The 19,946-nt window shown below is 39.6% G+C and overlaps 1 protein-coding gene, 1 long non-coding RNA gene and 1 pseudogene across 3 annotated transcripts in view; 1 reads left to right on the plus strand and 2 right to left on the minus strand.

Moving 5' to 3' along the window:
- LOC127612044 (ribosomal RNA processing protein 1 homolog A-like) overlaps nucleotides 1-19,946 on the plus strand; it is a 189,444-nt pseudogene that overhangs the window by 163,286 nt on the left and 6,212 nt on the right.
- The window catches only part of LOC127612083 (ribosomal RNA processing protein 1 homolog A-like), a 103,378-nt gene that overhangs the window by 34,518 nt on the left and 48,914 nt on the right, over nucleotides 1-19,946 (minus strand). Inside the window, exon 2 of one of the 2 annotated variants that reach the window (XM_052083060.1) lies at nucleotides 1,385-1,467. The exons of the other annotated variant lie outside the window; for it this stretch is intronic. Coding sequence (XP_051939020.1) covers nucleotides 1,385-1,467 — 83 coding nt within the window. The remainder of the gene's footprint in view (nucleotides 1-1,384; nucleotides 1,468-19,946) is intronic. 2 annotated transcript variants of the gene reach the window in all.
- LOC127612141 (uncharacterized) overlaps nucleotides 2,709-19,946 on the minus strand; it is a 55,786-nt gene continuing 38,548 nt past the window's right edge. Inside the window, exon 3 of the long non-coding RNA XR_007965600.1 lies at nucleotides 2,709-3,454. This is a non-coding gene — a long non-coding RNA (uncharacterized LOC127612141). The remainder of the gene's footprint in view (nucleotides 3,455-19,946) is intronic.

The following is a 19,946-nucleotide window of genomic DNA, read 5'->3' on the forward strand; positions in this document are numbered from 1 at the left end:
AATGGCTCGATGAATCTCAGGTTCTGGTCAGCAGTGAGCTACGGAGAAAAAATGTGAAAAGGACCATCACATTTCTTTATTTCAATAAGTTATTAATATTTCCTCAAAATCTTTTGCAGAATCCTCTATAATGGATGTGTCACTCAAACTATAATATTGGCATTTAGAGTGGATAGACATCAAAATTTCATATCTAAATTCTCTTCAGTTTATTTTTGTCAAGTGAAAGGCATTCAACAGGATCAATAAAATAAATACGGACAAGTACCCAAATCTCCATCTACGCTCCATACTCCAAATGACCCGTTTGGATCATAACTTTACCTCTGATGCACCCACAGCTCCTAATTCCGTCAAGTAAAGGTCCAAGATATGAAACTGCAGACCAGCAGGTGCACCGTTGCCACTGTTCAGGAGCTCTGTTGCAAAGAGCTCCAGAAATCTTGAGACCACACTAAAAAAAAAAAAAAAAATAGAAAAGACATTATGTAAAATATTTAACCTATGTTATGACGTACTGTACCATTTGCGCATGACAGTTTTTATGGATTACCTGCTATCCCAATTGTTTCTCTTCAGCATCTCAAAGCTTTGTCTGAACATGAAGCGGATCAGCTGTAATACGAAAAGAAGGGCCACCATAAGGGGGAGAAAAGTGATATATTCATGGACGCGCGCGCACGCACACACACCTGGAAAAACTTGTCCATTCGTAGTCTGTCAATGCCAGTCCACTCTCTTTTGAAGGTCTTAAGGGAGCTCTCCAGGTATAATAGTTCTGTGGAAAACAATTTTCACCACCGGCTTTTGACATTTTAATTTGTATTTGGAATTACACCAGCATAGGATCAACTTACGTCCATCAATGTCATGAAAGGTGTGAATCAGTGTGCAAACAGAGTTGGAAAGCTCCTCCTGTGAACAACATTGTGCCTCAAATTAAGCAAATAGAAAGTGAAACAATCCAAGAAAGGCTCAATATATTTAACAATTAAATGGCAGTGGGTGCCATTAATTCAGCCCAGCACGCAGGGTCGTGGTGGCCAGAGGGAATATTGTGGGATTCCTGAATGGCCGGTCCATTTCAGGACCAGTTTAACAATCCCTGCCCCCAAATGGCATAAAAATTACGTTTTTGCGCATGACAGCCGCTGTCTACAGTCACCGAGTGGTTGCACCGCGACTCCAGCGGTCCATCAAAATACATCTCCTAGACGCCTCCTTAGTGAGGTGTTCCGGGCATGTCCCAAAGGTAGGAATTCCTTGGGGCGAACCAGGACAGCCTGGGAACGCCTTGGGAAGAGCTCAAAGAAGTGATTGGCGACAAATCACAGCTCAGCCTGAAAATGTTCCACAAGCCGTGACGAAAGAAATAAAGAAATACCTGTAAAAGTGGTTTGTCCTGCATCCACAAGCAGTAGAACAGACCTTTCCACAGCTTGAGCATTTCTTCACTCGTAAAGCCATCTGGACAAAGAATAATAAAACCAAAGGAGCGCCTTGGTGAATAAGATAAGAAAACCTTTATTAGACTCGCAATGGAGAAATTCCCGATTCACAGCTGCAAAGTTATGAAAGGAAGAAGTAGAACAACAAAATATAGGAGCTGCTCTAAAGGCAGCCACTCACGCGGCACCATTTTGAAGTCAAAATAACAAAAATAACACAACACATGGGACACAGACAGTCGTGCAATCTTCACCACTTTTCTGCATACACTTTGTTGCCTCAAGCAGTTATAGATGAAAGAGGAGAGGATCAAAGTGTCCTTTCACCAGTCGATCAGAGACGTCATGCTGAAAATGTGCACACGTCTGCTACAAGCTAAGTTTTGAAAGCAAACACGAAGCTGTAGCGTCCAGTGACGAAAAAGAGATTGGCTCACATCTCCTGTCACATGCAAATCCACTTCAATTCCAAGCCGCGACTCCCAGTTCCACATCCGCATCGGCGCTACGCGCTAACGTCCCCTCTTCTCATCGTCGGCTCCTCAAGCCTTACATCCATCCAGCCGCAGACCGTTCAACAGCACCAATCTCTCCGCTGAACAAAGTGGGGCTGTGAAAAATGCTGCCCATTACAGGCGCAAGACACAAGCGCCCCGGGACTGTCCAGCAACGACAGTCAACTCACCAGACGTGAGTTGCTACGCATTGCCGAGCGGAAAGAAGGAGCAGCAACAGCAACAGTAAAGTCAACATTTCTCTCGTGTGAAGCTTTCCCACATTTGAAAGTAAAGAACAGAGCGAAACACGGTGGCAGCGCGTGTGTAGAAATTGGCGACGTGACGAGGGGGCTGGACGAAACGCTAGCTGGTTAGCACGGAAGCTAACCGCGGACGTTAGCACGGAAGCTAACTGCGAAAAGTCGCTACGCAGCTGGAACCCACGACCAGAGACCAACCAACCAAACGCCAGCGAGCGTGAGGGAGCCGGTAAACCCACTTGCGAAGTTAGAAACACCCAGCAGCAAGCCTACTGGACACGTTACAAACTAGCATACAACCGGCTAGCAACGAAACCCGACAAAATGCCACCCAAACAGAAGCAAGACACAAAAGCAGGAAGAGGATTCCCTGACCCTCACTCAAGTAAATGAATTACTCCAGCAACAAAAAGAACTTTTCACGGCGCTCTTGCAACAACAACAGGAAAATTTCAAAGGATTTGTCAAGATGATAATCGACTCAACAAACTCACGACTTGACACTTTTACCAGGGAAGTCCAAGAAATAAAAACCAGCATCAACTTTACCCAAAAAGAGGTAGACGACATTAAAAAAAATCTAATCTGTCAAACTGGCCATTCCAAAGACATGCAAACGGAATTCTACAAAGTATGTGACGGCATGCTTGTATTAACGGACAAGGTGGACTACTTGGAAGGACAGTCAAGAAGAAACAACTTAGTAATTGATGGAATTGAGGAAAAACCGGGAGAAACGTGGACTGAAACAGAGGAAAAAGTTCAAAAAATCCTTAAGGAGAAACTGCTGATACAGGGGCAAATTGAGGTGGAGAGAGCTCACCGCACAGGAAGACAAGACCCTGGAAGACCTCGACCAAGGCCAGTTGTGGTGAAATTTCTAAGATACAAGGACAGATCAAGGATCCTACAAAATGCAAAATATTTAAAAGGCTCCAACATCTACATTAACGAAGACTTTACAGATGCCGTACGACAAAAAAGAAAAGAGCTCCTCCCAAAATTAAAAGCTGCACGTGACAGAGGGGAAACTGCCTACTTAAGACATAACAAACTTATTGTCCACCCCCGCACCAGTACTCCAACACAACATGCTCGAGTTCAACACCATCAAGCAGCATACTAAGAATTTTTCACCACCTGACAATAAAAACTCTGACCCTACTGAAGCAGGAAATTCACATACCAAAAAACATGGACTTCGAATCCTTTGATGACCCTTCCAACCCTTTGATGACCTCCAACCCTACTGACCACAAGACGTTTGACCCTGAGAACAACTTGGACCCGGACAATAACTTTTTCAAGACCGACCGACCGCGAGGCAGCCAGCGACGACCGACCGTGAGGGAGCCAGTGATGACCGCGAGGAAGCCAGCGACGACTGCAGGTAACCCAGCGACCGTGAGGAAGCCTGGAGACAACCAGCCTGCGACCACCGTGAGAGAGCCAACGACGACCGCAAGGGAGCGAGAGACGACCGAGAGGAAACCAGCGACGACTGCAGGGGAGCCAGTGACCGCGAGGGAGCCGGGAGACGGCGAACCTGAGGCAGCCGGGAGACAACCAGCCAGCGCGAGTGAGAGAGCCGGGAGGCAGCCAGCCGGCGAGCGTGAGGGAGTCGGCGACGACCACAAGGGAGCCAGTGACCACGAGGGACCCAGTGATGACGGTGAGAGAGCGAGCGACGACAGCGAGGGAACCAACGACGGACGTGAGGGAGCCATCGACGACCGTGTGGGAGCGGGAAATTCACATCCCAAAAACATGAACTTCCAACCTTTTGAAGATATTGACTATAAGCCATTCGATCCCGAGAACAATTTGGACCCAGACAATAACTTCTTCAACAACAAACAAAGGGTAACAAACTCTGACTATTACCTGGATGAACAATTCAACACTAATATAAAATTGGAAAATGCACTTTCGGTAATACACTTAAACAGTAGAAGTCTCTATAAAAACTTCACAAAAATTAAAGAATACCTGACTAAATTCAATAAATTTAAAATAATTGCCATATCAGAAACTTGGCTTGATGAAGATAAAACAACTGAAATGGAAATAGAAGGTTATGAAATGTTTGCAACTAATAGAGAAAACAAAAAAGGAGGGGGGGTTGCAATATATGTAGACAAAGCACTTAAATGCAGTAAAATCGAGAGATTGACAAACACAATAGAAAACCTAATGGAATGTCTAACCATTGAAATACACAATAAAAAGGCATCAAATATCATCATAAGTTGCATCTATAGGACACCAGGAACATGTATTGACACATTCAATAAAAAACTAACAGATATGCTCAGTTACTGCAACGATAAGAAAACACGAATAATATGTGGTGACTTTAACATTGACTTATTAAACCCAAATAGACACAAAAAAACAACTGACTTCATAAATATTATGTACAGCAACAGCTTTTTCCCAGTAATCCTGAAACCTAGCAGAATAACAGTTGACACGGCCACATTAATAGATAACATATTTATAAATAAGATTGATCATAAAATGGAAAGTGGACTTCTCATTAATGACATAAGTGACCACCTGCCTGTTTTTGCAGTTTTTCATAATTATTTCGATAGAAAAGCTAAATCAACAACTTGTATAACAGAAATAAGACTAAGAACCCAACGTTCCATCGATGCCTTTAAGCAAGACCTAGAAAAACAAAACTGGACCGAGGTCTACTCAAACGAAGACCCAAATACAGCGTTTGAAGTATTTCAGTCTACCATAATCTTCTTATATGATAAACATTTTCCATTAACTAAAGTTTCCAAAAAGTATAAAGACCCAAGTAAGCCATGGATAACGAAAGGCATAGAAAACGCATGTAAAAAGAAAAACAATTTATATAAATTGTTTTTAAAATTCAGAACTGAAGAAGCAGAAAAAAAATATAAGACCTATAAAAATAAATTAGTAAATATTATAAGAACCAGTAAAAGAGATCATTATCATGCACTATTAGAGCAGAATAAAGGTAACACACAAGAAATATGGAAAATACTTAACCAAGTAATCAGAAATAGTCCTAAAAAAATGGATTATCCAGAGTATTTTATCAAAGGCAAAAATACTATTTTGGAAAAAACTGCAGAAATAGCAACTGAATTTAATGAGTATTTTGTCAACATCGGCAGTAACCTAGCAAAACAAATTCCTGATCCAACAGACCTATTTGAAGTGGATAGATACGTAGAAAAAAACTCCTCCACGATGTTCCTTACTGCAGTAAAACAAGAAGAAGTATCAAATATTATAAAAACTTTTAAAAATAAAAAGTCAACTGATTGCTTTAATATTGATATGACAATAATCAAGCAGATTATAGAATATGTAGTGCGACCTTTCACACACATATGCAACCTGTCATTCAAAGCTGGTATCTTTCCATCAAAAATGAAAATTGCTAAAGTTATTCCAATCTATAAAAGTGGAGAAAAACATCTGTTTACAAATTATAGACCAATATCACTACTACCACAATTTTCAAAAATATTAGAAAAACTATTTTCTCGCAGACTTGATAGTTTTATACAAAAGCATGCGCTGTTAAGTGAGAATCAATATGGCTTCAGGGAAAAACGGACCACCTCAATGGCAGTTATGGAGTTTGTGGAAGCAATAGCCACTAATATAGACAACAAAGAATTTACTGTTGGGGTTTTCCTAGATCTAAAAAAAGCTTTTGACACAATAGATCACAGTATATTATTGAAAAAACTAGAAAGATATGGCATTAGAGGTGTAGCTTATAAATGGATAAAAAGTTATTTAGAAAACAGATATCAGTACGTGCAACTCAACAATAAAAAAACGAATCAACTGAAAATCACTCACGGAGTACCTCAGGGGTCCGTGCTTGGTCCAAAACTATTCATCTTATATATAAATGATATCTGCAAGGTCTCAAAACTATTTAAATGTGTCCTATTTGCTGATGATACAACTTTCTACTGTTCTGGAATAAATCTGAAACAGCTCCTGGCAACCGTAGAAAACGAATTAAACAAATTAAAAAACTGGTTCGACAGAAATAAATTGTCACTTAACCTGAAAAAATCGAAGTCAATTGTTTTTGGCACAAGACCAATCAAACACCAAGCTAAAATTATGGTAAACTCAATTGAAATAGAAAGAGCGTATGAAACCAAGTTTCTCGGATTAGTAATAGACTCAAAACTATGTTGGAAACCACATATCGATAACGTAAAAAGAAAAATAGCCAAGACCGTAGGGATCCTCTACAAAACCAAGGAAGTGCTAAATAAGAGATCCTTGTACACATTATACACTTCATTATTATTACCATACATGACCTACTGTGTGGAAATATGGGGAAATGCCTGCAAAACAAACACACTCCCTATTCTCAAACTACAAAAAAAAGCAATTCGAATTATTAATAGATCAAAATATACGGAACCCACAAATCCACTATTTATTAAATTAAATACGATGAAATTTTATGACCTAGTTGACTTTAAAATCGCCCAATTAATGTACAAAGCACACAATAACCTGCTCTGCCAAAACATTCAGAAGTTTTTTGAAATTCGAGAAAGCAACTATGAATTAAGAGGTACCAACTTATTCAAAAAACTCAAAACAAGAACAAACATCAAGCAAAGAAGTGTATCTAGCAAAGGTGTTAATCTGTGGAATAATCTCGAAATGGACCTAAAAATGAGTAAATCGCTTGCTGAGTTCAAAAACAAATTCAAAAAAATAGTACAAACAACCTACACCAATCAGAGTTAAAATGATAAATTCTAAACATTAAATATAATGATAAATCAGAACTAAGTTGATAAATAGAGAAATGTATTGCAATATCCATTATGAATACAAGAGAAAATTGACACGAGTGCCAGGGTGAGGATGTATATAATCCTGATACAAACCAAAAGTTGTGAAAATATCACGGTTAAGGGTAAAGTATGAGCCTTAATGGAGACTTCTTATTACTTTTTCTTTTCTGATTGATATAAAAATGATTTAGTAGATATAAACACATAACGGGGTAGGACTAGATAAGTTTTTTTACTTCATCCTACTCCTTTGAACATAATAACTGTGTTGAATGAAGACTGATTTCTTTCTTTTACTTTTTTATCTACCTTATTTTCTGTCAAATTATTACTGTATATGTTTTATGTTCAATAAACAAACAAACCAAAAAACCAACCAAATGGCGCTGATATTCCTCCCAGTCAAAAACAGTGCTGGTATACCCATGCTGCCGAGAAGGCGCAACCACCAAGCACAGAGTCTTGATGAATGTCGTGGCCAAAAAATGCTGAAAAAAGTCCACATCAGGTCCACACGACATAACAACAAACACAAAGTTACAAAACAAACACAAAAATAACAACAAAAAAGCAAAGCTCATGAGAGCACTTGCAGACGGCTGCCAACTCGGGCGCCATCTTGCCTTCAAATCGAATCGAGTATTATATCAGCTGTTTTTGGACAAAGCAAGGACAAGGAAGGCAGCTTTCATTAGATCGTACATTTCATACAGAAAGTAACTCACCACGCTCCATTTTAAAACAAATAAGCTATTCACACACAGACCTCATAACTAGAAGAAAGGGGACATTTGAGTAAACATTGATCAGGAGGGACTACTACAGTGTTAGGTTGTCAGAATCAAATGCGTGTAGATTTATTTTTACCTATTAACCCTCGAAGTCCACCGCTTGCGATAAATGTAAAATTATGTCTTTGAATCAAAGGCTAAGGCATTCGGAAAAACACGTGAGAGCTGAAACGTATGGGGGGGGTTCTAAAATGGCCTAAATTTCATGACGTCACCGGCTGATAGTTCTCAGGCATTACAGCAATAATAAAAAAGGTTTTGATTCCGTAATCTTCACAATTTACATATTTTGCACCATAGAGACCCATTAAAATTCATATTTTTGAAAGCGTCGTAAACCTAATGTGTAAACATGCATTTCACACGATTTTTACGTCAATCGCTTTGTTTTCGCTTGGACAGACATATGCATACCACATTGTTGGGTTGAGGTCATTCCAATTGTGCAACTTTTAGGTGGCGCCAGAGGATCGCAAATGAGTTTGCCTCTTTGCAGGAGGCTTCAAACCAATGCATTTTACATGAACACGTCCGGTCGGGATTGTTAGTAGGGCTTGGTTGGGACCTCCAGACACAATTTTTTTTTCCTTTTGCAAAAAATAAAGAATAAAAAAATCCCAAAGAACTAATAAAAACTATATATATGTATGGATAGCACAGATGCCTCTGAACATTTTGAGTGTTTGAAAAAAAAAAAAAGAATGTTTGTATAACACAAAATACATCATTACAAAAATTGTAAAATGCGTAACTTAGGGTTTTTTTTCATTTGAAGGACCCATTAAACTGCCTTTGAAAAGTAGTCTGAAGTTTGTTGCTAGTCGAAACAGGGCACACGCTGCGAGCCCCGAAATTCCCCATCCCACTAAGCAGCGCACAATTACAAGTGTTTTCGAAGGCAGCAACAGTATGTGATGGCAATAAACATGGGATCAGGTCGGCCTCCAATCGATAAAAACAAGTCAAGCCAACCTCCACAACGATTGTTCATCCTCTATGACGGTAACGCCGCCAAGTGCTGCAAAAGCCAATTTAAAAATAAAAGCCTAACTAGTGTCCTGCTATTGATTGGTAGCCGTCAATTTTGAAGTTTCACAGCCGGCATTCACAGCCGGTTGATGGCATGTTACTGTAATAATACAAGAGTTGCGGCTTAGAATTGAAGCAGATTTACATCAATTCAATAAATTTAAAATAATTGCCATATCAGAATCTTGGCTTGATGAAGATAAAACAACTGAAATGGAAATAGAAGGTTATGAAATGTTTGCAACTAATAGAGAAAACAAAAAAGGAGGGGGGGGGGGGTTGCAATATATGTAGACAAAGCACTTAAATGCAGTAAAATCGAGAGATTGACAAACACAATAGAAAACCTAATGGAATGTCTAACCATTGAAATACACAATAAAAAGGCATCAAATATCATCATAAGTTGCATCTATAGGACACCAGGAACATGTATTGACACATTCAATAAAAAACTAACATATATGCTCAGTTACTACAACGATAAGAAAACACGAATAATATGTGGTGACTTTAACATTGACTTATTAAACCCAAATAGACACAAAAAAACAACTGACTTCATAAATACTATGTACAGCAACAGCTTTTTCCCAGTAATCCTGAAACCTAGCAGAATAACAGTTGACACGGCCATATTAATAGATAACATATTTATAAATAAGATTGATCATAAAATGGAAAGTGGACTTCTCATTAATGACATAAGTGACCACCTGCCTGTTTTTGCAGTTTTTCATAATTATTTCGATAGAAAAGCTAAATCAACAACTTGTATAACAGAAATAAGACTAAGAACCCAACGTTCCATCGATGCCTTTAAGCAAGATCTAGAAAAACAAAACTGGACCGAGGTCTACTCAAACGAAGACCCAAATACAGCGTTTGAAGTATTTCAGTCTACCATAATCTTCTTATATGATAAACATTTTCCATTAACTAAAGTTTCCAAAAAGTATAAAGACCCAAGTAAGCCATGGATAACGAAAGGCATAGAAAACGCATGTAAAAAGAAAAACAATTTATATAAATTGTTTTTAAAATTCAGAACTGAAGCAGCAGAAAAAAAATATAAGACCTATAAAAATAAACTAGTAAATATTATAAGAACCAGTAAAAGAGATTATTATCATGCACTATTAGAGCAGAATAAAGGTAACACACAAGAAATATGGAAAATACTTAACCAAGTAATCAGAAATAGTCCTAAAAAAATGGATTATCCAGAGTATTTTATCAAAGGCAAAAATACTATTTTGGAAAAAACTGCAGAAATAGCAACTGAATTTAATGAGTATTTTGTCAACATCGGCAGTAACCTAGCAAAACAAATTCCTGACCCAACAGACCTGTTTGAAGTGGATAGATACGTAGAAAAAAACTCCTCCACGATGTTCCTTACTGCAGTAAAACAAGAAGAAGTATCAAATATTATAAAAACTTTTAAAAATAAAAAGTCAACTGATTGCTTTAATATTGATATGACAATAATCAAGCAGATTATAGAATATGTAGTGCGACCTTTCACACACATATGCAACCTGTCATTCAAAGCTGGTATCTTTCCATCAAAAATGAAAATTGCTAAAGTTATTCCAATCTATAAAAGTGGAGAAAAACATCTGTTTACAAATTATAGACCAATATCACTACTACCACAATTTTCAAAAATATTAGAAAAACTATTTTCTCGCAGACTTGATAGTTTTATACAAAAGCATGCGCTGTTAAGTGAGAATCAATATGGCTTCAGGGAAAAACGGACCACCTCAATGGCAGTTATGGAGTTTGTGGAAGCTGTTGGGGTTTTCCTAGTTCTAAAAAAAGCTTTTGACACAATAGATCACAGTATATTATTGAAAAAAACTAGAAAGATATGGCATTAGAGGTGTAGCTTATAAATGGATAAGTTATTTAGAAAACAGATATCAGTACGTGCAACTCAACAATAAAAAACGAATCAACTGAAAATCACTCACGGAGTACCTCAGGGGTCAGTGCTTGGTCCAAAACTATTCATCTTATATATAAATGATATCTGCAAGGTCTCAAAACTATTTAAATGTGTCCTATTGGCTGATGATACAACTTTCTACTGTTCTGGAATAAATCTGAAACAGCTCCTGACAACCGTAGAAAACGAATTAAACAAATTAAAAAACTGGTTCGACAGAAATAAATTGTCACTCAACCTGAAAAAAATCGAAGTCAATTGTTTTTGGCACAGGACCAATCAAACACCAAGCTAAAATTATGATAAACTCAATTGAAATAGAAAGAGCGTATGAAACCAAGTTTCTCGGATTAGTAATAGACTCAAAACTATGTTGGAAACCACATATCGATAACGTAAAAAGAAAAATAGCCAAGACCGTAGGGATCCTCTACAAAACCAAGGAAGTGCTAAATAAGAGATCCTTGTACACATTATACACTTCATTATTATTACCATACATGACCTACTGTGTGGAAATATGGGGAAATGCCTGCAAAACAAACACACTCCCTATTCTCAAACTACAAAAAAAAGCAATTCGAATTATTAATAGATCAAATTATACGGAACCCACAAATCCACTATTTATTAAATTAAATACGATGAAATTTTATGACCTGGTTGACTTTAAAATCGCCCAATTAATGTACAAAGCACACAATAACCTGCTCTGCTAAAACATTCAGAAGTTTTTTGAAATTCGAGAAAGCAACTATGAATTAAGAGGTACCAACTTATTCAAAAAACTCAAAACAAGAACAAACATCAAGCAAAGAAGTGTATCTAGCAAAGGTGTTAATCTGTGGAATAATCTCGAAACGGACCTAAAAATGAGTAAATCGCTTGCTGAGTTCAAAAACAAATTCAAAAAAATAGTACAAACAACCTACACCAATCAGAGTTAAAATGATAAATTCTAAACATTAAATATAATGATAAATCAGAACTAAGTTGATAAATAGAGAAAGGTATTGCAATACCCATTATGAATACAAGAGAAAATTGACACAAGAGTGCCAGGGTGAGGATGTATATAATCCCGATACAAACCAAAAGTTGTGAAAATATCACGGTTAAGGGTAAAGTATGAGCCTTAATTGAGACTTCTTCTTACTTTTTCTTTTCTGATTGATTGTCGTGCAACAAACTTTTGAACCCAGCCACAGGACGCTTCGAAGTCTTCGATGCCCATTGCGCTGTGGAACTCGATTGCTCTCGAGACTTATCTATTTAGCACGATAACAGTCAAACCATTCCAGGAAACGTTCATTTACTCGACTGTCCGTCGAGCCACATGCAATTCACTCTGGGCATGGAAACACCCGGAATCCAACCGAGCAAGAATCGCTTCCTCGTTATTCAAAGTCTCGTAGATTTGAGTCTTTCAGACTCCAAGTGTCTCTTGAATGTTTCATACTTTGTAACCCGCTCTTCCGCGGCCATTACTGTTCGTTTGGGTGCCATGATCTACAGGACGTAAAAATGTTCCCAATTCCAGTAAAACTCACTGCAATAAAGAGTCACTTACATGTCATCGTTTTGGATCCAATGATTGAAAATAGCGGCGCGGACACACTTATTCCGTCGTATCGAGCGGAGTTACTTGCGTTAGCACTACTACTGCAGCCTTCCGTATTGTCTCCGCCTCCTTCCCTGTGCTCTCCAACTTCAAGTAACTGCTCCACCTGGCGTTGAAAGGCCTGTCATTACAAGTCCAAATGAAATTAATCCAACCATTTACATCGAACCTTAATTGTGTACTGTGCCAACCTCCGGCGGGCCGGATTAAAAATACCAACGGAGCGGATCCGGCCCTCGGGTCGTAGTTTGCCTAGTCCTGAACTACTGCAAGAAAGGAGACACGCGTTTACATCAGCGAAACGGGCATCCGTCAGTGACAGACTGAGAGATCCGTTGTTCCTTGCCCAAGTTAGTGATGCTAACATCAATGGACGAAAACCCACTTCCGTCAGTGCTTAGTCCATCATTATTTAAAGTTTCATTTGTCAGCAAAACGGGTGTTTGTCAGGGCTGACGGACCTGACGGATTGCTTGCCTCTGTGAACAGCGAAGGAACGACATACAGGTACAAACGCCGTTGTCCCTTTCAAGGAGCTTGCTCCACGTCTTGCTGTGCAGCCTCCACATACATAAGGTATACAAGTCTACAAGTCACATGATTTGCCATTCTAACATTCCAATTTGTAACAATTTTATAGACACCTGACAGTATGCTATGATTCATTCTCAGTAAAATTGGAAAATTCTGAATCAGCATTCATTTTTAAATCGCTGTTACAGGCTCACAATTCAACAGACCCATTTCCCAAATGCATTTTCTGCTGGGTCATTGTTTATTTCATGGAGTCTTGCAACTCATCCCATTCGTTTCACAACAGTCTGGCCGAATAAATAACTTGCAAATAGCCACTTTACACCAGTTATTCAGTGTTTGTATTTCTGCTTTTTGAACATGCCGGTAATTGTGGCAAGGAATTATCCCATGGACGTGACGTTATGTTCAGCTCTGCTTAGTTTTCCTTTGGTGTTCAGCACCAGCTGGAGTGTTGGGCGTGGTGATCCTTCAGCGGTGCACCCGTTTCTCGTCTCCCAATCAAGTTCCTGTGTTTTAATGACCCTGACTTCTATGCTTTGTTGGATTATTTCCCTTGTTCGCTATTCATGCCCAAATTTATTTATAGACCCCCATGTGCTTCCTCATAGTCGCTTTTGTCTCGATAGATATTGGTTTTGTGAGTGTCCTTATATTTTGACTAGTTTTACATTTGTGTTTGGACTACAGTATTAGTTTTGCCTTAGAAATAAAACATAGTCCAACTTTTATGCAGTGTACAGAGGGGTGGGGGGGTGACTCGTTACCTCATTTCCATGCATGTCGATTCATTCAAATTCAATTTAGCTGCTTATTTGGGGGTTTGAGTGAAGATGGGTCATTTTGACCCAGAGGACGCAGGGTGTGTACAGGAAATGAGGACAACAGGAGGGTTTAAAGTGCAGTACATGGAAATCTTCATGTCCCCCTGCTCTTCACTTGCGACCAGTTCGCAACGAGGCAAGGCTTCAATTTATGGAATCAGCTCACCCTCAACTCCAACGAGGACAGGGACGGTAGAACTTAACTGGGTGAATCGAAACGTGTTGATCCGACAGCAAATGTGTGCCCATAGCGTCCTCTTGTGGGAATACACCGTCACTGCAGTCTATGCCTATAGAGAATGTTCTAATCTCGTGTGTACAGTTAAAGAAAGCAAAAAGTAAAGACACAAATATCTAGCAATACATGTACCTACCATGATGTCATAAGAATTGAGCCAATCACAAATGACAACGTCCCCTCTGCCCACGACATCTTGGGCCTGCTGCTCACTTGTAGGCGTTACAGGTCAATCGGGATTCACAAAGCAATTCCGACATGCGAGTTTTGTGACACGTGACAAATTTCAACGCGTTACTTTGACAGGCCATACATTCTTCTCTTTGAAGGTATGAGGTCAGTTCGGTCAAAAAATGATTTTGCTATGTCGCTCAACATTTTAGCTCAGGTGTACCCGTTTGCTTGATGTACAATGAGTGCGCGGAGCCAGGGAGCAACAGAAGAAACAAAACGACAGTGTACTGCAGCGTCCTCATTTTCCTGTTATCTGCATTACAAATCAATGCAGTATATGACAGATGCGTCATGCCATCATACTATGCCTTTTCAGAATTGGTAACAAAGGGCAGGCTCGGTCAAACACTAGAAACCAATCCAGCTACAGTACCTGCCAGCAGTTTTGTCAAATTACAAGTAGCGACGTTACAAGTTTAACATTTGTTCGTGGCATGTGTGTGCAGGTAGTGTCATTGTTTTGTTTTGTTTTTTATCTAAATAAGGATACAATGGAGGTATAACAATTTTATCGACAAATAATATTTATAGTGGCGGGTGGGCGCAAATCGTTTTCTTCTTACTAGGGGTATGGTGGGACGTAACAGAAAATCATTGAGAAACACCGACGTCGGGTATGCACCCAATACTTTATTTTAAAAATGAGCCACACATTTGTATTCATATCACCACAATGTATTTGAAATCCATGAAGACGTGATAGAACAGGGGTGCCCAAACATTTTGGATCGAAGATCTAGTTTTCGATCAACTAACCTCCCGGGATCTACCCTTACCGTCGCGCACGCGCACGCGCGCACACACACACACACACACACACACACACACACACACACACACACACACACACACACACACACACACACACACACACACACACACACATACACACACACACACGCACGCACGATGAGAAACAGCCTGTTAACCATCGTAGCTCACACGTACCGTTTTAAAGTGCTTCCCTGGGCCCTCCTAGATTCCTATTCTTTGCTTGTGCCCTCGGTGAATTGTACAAGACGCAAAGATAGAGCGCAACAGCTCTGATCACAAGCTGCAATTGCAAACTGCTGAGCGCTAACAACTACCGGTGAGGTAATCACACGAAATTTAAGATTTACCTGCTTTATTTTATTTTTTTAAAAATGTGAAAATGAGACTGATAAGATGATTAGGGTGCAGTGTATATTAACACAAAAAATATATTACTAACATGTACGGAGACACACAAATGGTTGTTTTTTTTCTTCTCGACACTCCTCGGATCTACTTGGGACCTGTCTTAGATCTACCGGTAGATCAGGATCTACCTAATGGGCACCCCTGTGATAGAAACAATGATTAACTCTTTCATTCCACAAGACATACTTGTAGTCTTTTTAAAATTAGGCCCCGCCTACCAAGGACGTACTTGTACTCTAAATCTTTTTTTTTTTTTGCTGCAGAGGAGGGTCTGATGCAAACAATGAAAATACGCCGTTTGCATTGTAAATCATGTAAAAAAGTGCCCAGTAGGTGGCAGTGGTGCCTCACGTGCTTGAAATGTATGCTTTTACAAAAAGCTTTCTCCGTTTTTTGCCCAGGAATCGCCATTTTCATAAAACTTAGCCATTTTGTAATCCCGATTGCTGAAGAATGAAGAATAGAAACAATGTTTTTTTCTGCTGAAAGAAGAGAGTCCTAACTTTATTTTGGTAGACTCCATGTTTATATAGCATTATAACCAAATATTCTGTGGGCCTTGAATGATCAGTCAAAATCCAGTAAAATGCTGGGATTGAGGGCGTTGCTCCAGTGAAAATGGCTGGGATTTATTAATAGCTTTAAGAAAGTTTGCACCAAAAAGAGCATTTAAACTTAACAATTTACTTTATCAACTGCTAAATTGGATTTGAACACAGTGACAACAGTAAATATAACCCTGATTAAATTAAATGACTGCTGCCATAACTCCATGAAGAAACTTGAAATTTAAAACCGACAAAAATATTTTGTTTCGTTTGCATTCATTTGTAAACAGTGGCGGGCCGTGCATTTCAACCTTCAGGAGCATTTAAAAACCGGTAAAACAAGTATGCATTCACAATTATGAGCAGGAAACTACATTTATAGATATTGTCAAAAATATAAAGATGATTTAAAAATACAAAATAAAATGCCACCCAAATTACGTTGTGATCTTAAACAAGTCTGTCCAATAAATTGCGCATTATCGCAGTTTCATATAAGACATTAACCAAACAATAACAAAACAAACTATTCTTTGAAAATAAAGTAAACAGATCATTTGCATTTTGAGAATATGCCACACAACCGCAAATAACTGACGATGTTGAGCAGCTGAGATCGAACGAACTTTAGTGCACGAAGCTGACCACAATGCGCCATTATAAATTGCAGGTGAGCAGATTTATTTGATACATTTTTGTAGCTTTGTCATTTTATTTCGTTACCATTAATTTAATACTAACGAAATAAAACGACAAGAAGAAATGTCAAATAAAATACATTTACTCACCAATGTAGTGCCTGTTCACTGAGCGGCACATCTACGCGAGTGTCCCCAAACGTTTTTAAACACACCATCGTTTTTAAGTGCCCAGCCGTGCTCTGATGTTTCCGTGCTGCCTTGGTAAAACATCTTACATGGGTAAATCCAGTGTGGCTCCAAACACCAAATCGGTCCATTGCAAGCAATCGGCATTCCCAGCAGTACAATTTGCAGCATTTCTCACTGACCGTACCGAACGGGTACCGTTCATAATTGCTCGTCTGAAAATGACGGACAAACCCTTTTCATTGCTGGGACAGGCTAGCAAGCGCAGGAGTTGGGTGACCTCTTCGCACAATATCCAGCTTTTCGTGGAAGGTCCGTCTTGAAAATTGTGCGGAAAGTAGTTCTGCAACCAGATCAACGTCTTCTTCTTCGGACATTTTGGGTTAAAATGCAGTGATTGCTCCCTCTAGCAGGCGCTAATCCAATCACGGAACACGCACATCCAGTCTCGACGTAAACCCTTCTAGCTGGCCCCGGTGCGCAGAGTCGTGATCTGATTGGCTATTGCAACCTGACTATGCCCGTTCATTTACAGCACACAGTGGCCTGCTCTGTTTAATCTGTAGGCCCCGAGCAAGTTTAATTTACCTGGCAACACACGCTAGCTGAAATATGATTGGTTAAAATCTCTACCATAATAAATAATTTATCGAGTGCCTTTCACTGTTATTTAAAATAACATTATTGAAAGCCACTCGATTAAGTGAAATAATGACGTAAAGAATACAGGGAACAATTTTGTTTATATATTTATGAAAATAAAACATGAATTACATTTGTTATTGTCAGGGATGGCAATGACTAGTGATGAAAAAGCGGAAAGAGGCGTGGGCTGGACGGGCGACCAATCATCAAGTAAGACATCATACACATCCAATCTTAGGGCTGCTTACAATCAGAAGATGGAAAGACTGATCGGGAGAGCTCGTGAAAACTCGACGATAAGGTACCTGACCACCCCCCTAAAATTTTCTCAACGGATTTGGACGATTCACAGAAATGATCCGAGGAAAATTGCCATTCCTGTATTGTATGAATGTTTAGGCCAGCAGAGAAGGCCTTGCTGGCCCTGAGGGTCCGCCACTGTTTGTAAAAGAAAAAGTAAAAACCTATAACCTTAAGCCTGAATTGACTTGAGACCAACTTCGCCATGTCAAATCAACATGGTCCATTTCAGGATCGCCAAGTTTTCATTCAAAACTTCTTTTTAAAGTCACAAAATGCTATGACCATAATTAGAACAGGGGATATGTGAGAAAACTGCAGTTACAATTTGATGTTGAAGAAACAAAAACAAAATAAGTTTACATTTGTATCTACAGTATTCTAAGTTTAGGGTTTCAAAAAAAGTCAGATGCAACAGGTCGTCTTTTCGGCGTGCTTTTTGGAGTACTGAAAGCCCTCTTTCTGTTGGCATTGGGAGTCTTGATGTTGGTGGAGAGTGCCATGGGAGAAGACTTTAAAACCCCAGATTTGGGTTTTTGTTGTGGGTCAAAGGGCACCTTAGACGACCCCTCTGGACTTAGTAACAGGCTGCGATCATTCTTCTTGAACTCTGCAACATGACAACAAGAAACACCTTTTTTCTCGACTCATACAAAGGCATAGGTGGTCTCATCCTGACCATCCGCCATGACGTGCGTGGATTCTGTTAATTCAACGGACTCACTTTCTATTACAAGAAACATACCGTATTTTCACGACTATAAGGCGCCATTAAGTCTTACATTTTCTCCAAAATGGACAGGACGCCTATCGGTGCGGAGCGTCCTTTATATGCGCTGAGTTCCAAAATCTGACAGCCGACACGCTGTTTATATAGAGAAAAGGCGGAAGTGACTGTGGCCAGGCATGCGGGAAAGAAGTCGGCCAATCAGAGAAGGGTGGGCGTGTATATATATACATATATGGAGAGGGAGAGAGAGAGAGAGAGGGAGAGAGAGGACAGGCAAGCTAGTCCGCCAATGGTGAAGGGTGGGCGTGTAAGTGGAAGGCTAAAGGGACGCCTCAAGTCAGTACCAACACTTGTATAGAGTGTGGCAATGTGCATTGTTGCAAAACAACTCCCCGTGGTGTCAAAATGATAACAAGAACGATGAGCAAAAAGCCAGAACCACACGGAGGGACCTAGTGAATGACCTACAGAGAGCTGTACAGTAACAAAGGCTACACTCAGTAACACAATGCGCCGCCAGGGACTCAATTCCTGCATTGCCAGACGTGTCCCCCTGCTGAAGCCAGTACACGTCCAGGCCCGTCTGCGGTTCGCTAGAGAGCATTTGGATGCTCCAGAAGAGGACTGGGAGAATGTGTTATGGTCAGATGAAACCAAAATAGAACTTTTTGGTAGAACACAGGTTCTCGTGTTTGGAGGAGAAAGAATAATGAATTGCATCCGAAGAACACCATACTCGCTGTGAAGCACGGGGGTGGAAACATCATGCTTTGGGGCTGGTTTTCTGCAAAGGGACCAGGACGACTGATCTGTGTAAAGGAAAGAATGAATGGGGCCATGAATCGAGAGATTTTGAGTGAAAATCTCCTTCCATCAGCAAGGGCATTGAAGATGAGACGTGGCTGGGTCTTTCAGCATGATAATGATCCCAAACACACAGCCAGGGCAACAAAGGAGTGGCCTTCGTAATTAGCATTTCAAGGTCCTGGAGTGGCCTAGCTAGTCTCCAGACCTCAACCCCATAGAAAATCTGTGGAGGGAGTTGAAAGTCCGTGTTGCCCAACGATAGCCCCAAAACATCACTGCTCAAGATGCTCAAATACCAACAACAGTGTGTGAAAAGCTTGTGAAGAGTTACAGAAAACGTTTGGCCTCCATTATTGCCAACAAAGGGTACATAACAAAGTATTGAGATTAACTTTTGGTATTGACCAAATACCAGTAAGAATTTCCACCATGATTTGCAAATAAATTCTTTAAAAATCAATGTACTTTTCTGGGGTTTTTTCCCCACATTCTGTCTCTCATGGTTGAGCTTTACACAAGTTGACAAATACAGGCCTCTCTAATCTTTTCAAGTAGGAGAACTTGCACAATTGGTGGTTGACTAAATACTTATTTATCCCACTGTATCTATATTAGCCTACTATCAAAATGAGTAACTTGGCTACAAAC

The sequence above is a fragment of the Hippocampus zosterae genome, chromosome 12 (genome assembly GCF_025434085.1).
Source record: "Hippocampus zosterae strain Florida chromosome 12, ASM2543408v3, whole genome shotgun sequence".
NCBI classification, from domain to species: Eukaryota; Metazoa; Chordata; class Actinopteri; order Syngnathiformes; family Syngnathidae; genus Hippocampus; species Hippocampus zosterae.